Here is a 2,109-nt window from a genome sequence, read left to right as displayed (position 1 = left end):
ACAAAAGTATTGCGGGGTAACGCAAAAGTATTGCGAGGGAACGCAAAAGTATTGCGAGGGAACGCAAAACAATTGCGAGTTAATGCAAAAGTATTGCGAGGGAACGCAAAACAATATTGCGAGGTAACGCAAAAGTATTGCGAGGGAATGCAAAAGTATTGCGAGGTAACGCAAAAGTATTGCAAGGGAATGCAAAAGTATTGTGAGGGAACGCAAAAGAAAAAAAAACTCCCCATGTCCCCTTACGGGCTCCGTAGTAGTGTGCCCTCCCGACACAGGGAACAGATTTTCACAGGGGAACCTTCGCACTACACCCCCTAAGCTCCAGGCACTAGACACATGCCTGCCTGCCTTCTGTAACGTGACTGACTACAGTTGGAAAAATAGCTCCCCAGACGAGACACTTCACTTTGGCTTAAAATACAGACATTCTGAATAATAAGGGACTGTTGGTAAACTTACCTCAGCTTAGAAGGCAGAGGGTGTCGGTCTTTTCTGCTCAGATTCAGCTATTGGAGCATGAAGCTAATGTTTATTCACAATGCTAATGCTACCCTTACTCTCTGGCTCCTTAGGAGTAGAGTAGCCAAATGTCTGGCTCACTGCTGCTGACTAGTGGTCAGAGGCTGAACTACAACATAAAAATGAACCGTTGGCAGGAAAGTTGACATTTTAAGTTGACCTTAATTAAAAATTGATACAGGGCTTTAGAGATTTGATATAGTATCGGGAAATGAAATATCGATATATATATATGTATATCAGTGTATCAATATTTTCCTACTCGCCTAGTCAGGGAACACTGTCAGGGAACACTGTCAGGTAACTGTGTCAGGTCCCTCCCTTTATGCTTGCTTCTTGTCCAGGCCTCTGAATAAAAGATACCAGGAGGTCCTGCGCACCGTCTTCATGTCGTCCAGCAGCTCCACAGCAGGGCACAGCAAGAAGAAGAACATGAAGGACCTGCAGGAGGAGATCACCTCCCTGTACAACAACATCCGACTGTTTGAAAAAGGCACCAAGTTCTTCTCAGGTACATCCTGCTTCTGTCACAGGAAGTGAATCTTCCTCCAGCTGCTGTGTTTATATCCTGCTCCACACAGACCTGCTGGAGTTCTCACTGAGCTTAAAGTGCCTGTGACGAGCATATTCTTCAAATACAAAAAGAAAACATCTTTATTTTTAAGAAAGTTGGAATAATACACACGATTTAACCCAGTTTGTCCCATAACTAGCATATTTTCCTTTGAGTTTGGCTCAGTCAAAGTGAAACAGGAAGTGACATCACAGGGGAACTCTTTAACAAAGAGGACTCTCTGGTCTTTGTTTATTGAAACATTATTATTTGAACTCTGACKCTTCTTCTTTCTGATATTGAGTCATAATAATGTAAAGAAACATCAGATTCTTCTCTACAGTCAGGGTTGTTAGACMTTTTAGCAAAGCTCTGTTCACATGCAGACATTCCCCTTTGACATCACTTCCTGTTACTTCACAGTCAAATATCTCAACAACTGTTCATCTCAGCGACATCAAATTTCTTTAGCAATATTTTATCAATGTCTTCCTAAAAATGCATTCATATGTATAACAAATACTTTACATCACAGGCACTTTAAAGAACTCAAACATGTTGGATGTGTTGATGTGTGCAGATGAGACCCAGGTCCACATCAACAAGCACATTCTGAGGAGCCTGTGCTCTGATGTGACCAACGTCCTGGTGAACTTCTTGGCTGCAGACCTGATGATGTCTGTGGAGAACCCCAGCACCATCAGCCCTGAGGTGGCTTTCACTGCAAGTAGATGTGCTGCTAGTTGGTGTTAGACTTCTTYAGTTTAATGTCTGTGATCTGTGGCTTCAGGTCCGACTGAAGATCCTGAGCAAACTGTCAGAGGAGACCAAAGGACCGCTCATGAAGCTGCACAACTCCCTGAATGGCAAAGTACCGAATCTACTCATTCAGTCTTGTTTTTTAAAGAGGAGGAGCTCTGGAAGAGTCACTGTATTGGGTACCGTTTGTAAAGTTACACAGTCAAAAATTACCACCAATATTTTTGTTTTATTTAGACTTTTAAAAGAAAAAAAGAACAGATTTATTTTTCAAA

General features: G+C 42.2%; 1 protein-coding gene across 1 annotated transcript in view; it reads left to right on the top strand.

The window, feature by feature from the left end:
* ufl1 (UFM1-specific ligase 1) overlaps positions 1-2,109 on the top strand; it is a gene marked incomplete at its 5' end in the record, with an annotated part of 30,009 nt that overhangs the window by 23,445 nt on the left and 4,455 nt on the right. The window contains 3 exon segments of the mRNA XM_014026908.1: positions 867-1,033; positions 1,656-1,786; positions 1,866-1,946. Of these exon segments, the coding sequence (XP_013882362.1) occupies positions 867-1,033; positions 1,656-1,786; positions 1,866-1,946 (379 nt within the window).

The sequence above is a fragment of the Austrofundulus limnaeus genome, unplaced genomic scaffold (genome assembly GCF_001266775.1).
Source record: "Austrofundulus limnaeus strain Quisiro unplaced genomic scaffold, Austrofundulus_limnaeus-1.0 Scaffold599, whole genome shotgun sequence".
NCBI lineage: Eukaryota > Metazoa > Chordata > Actinopteri > Cyprinodontiformes > Rivulidae > Austrofundulus > Austrofundulus limnaeus.
The sequence above is the reverse complement of the archived record's forward strand: the minus strand, read 5'-3'. Positions and strand labels throughout refer to the sequence as shown.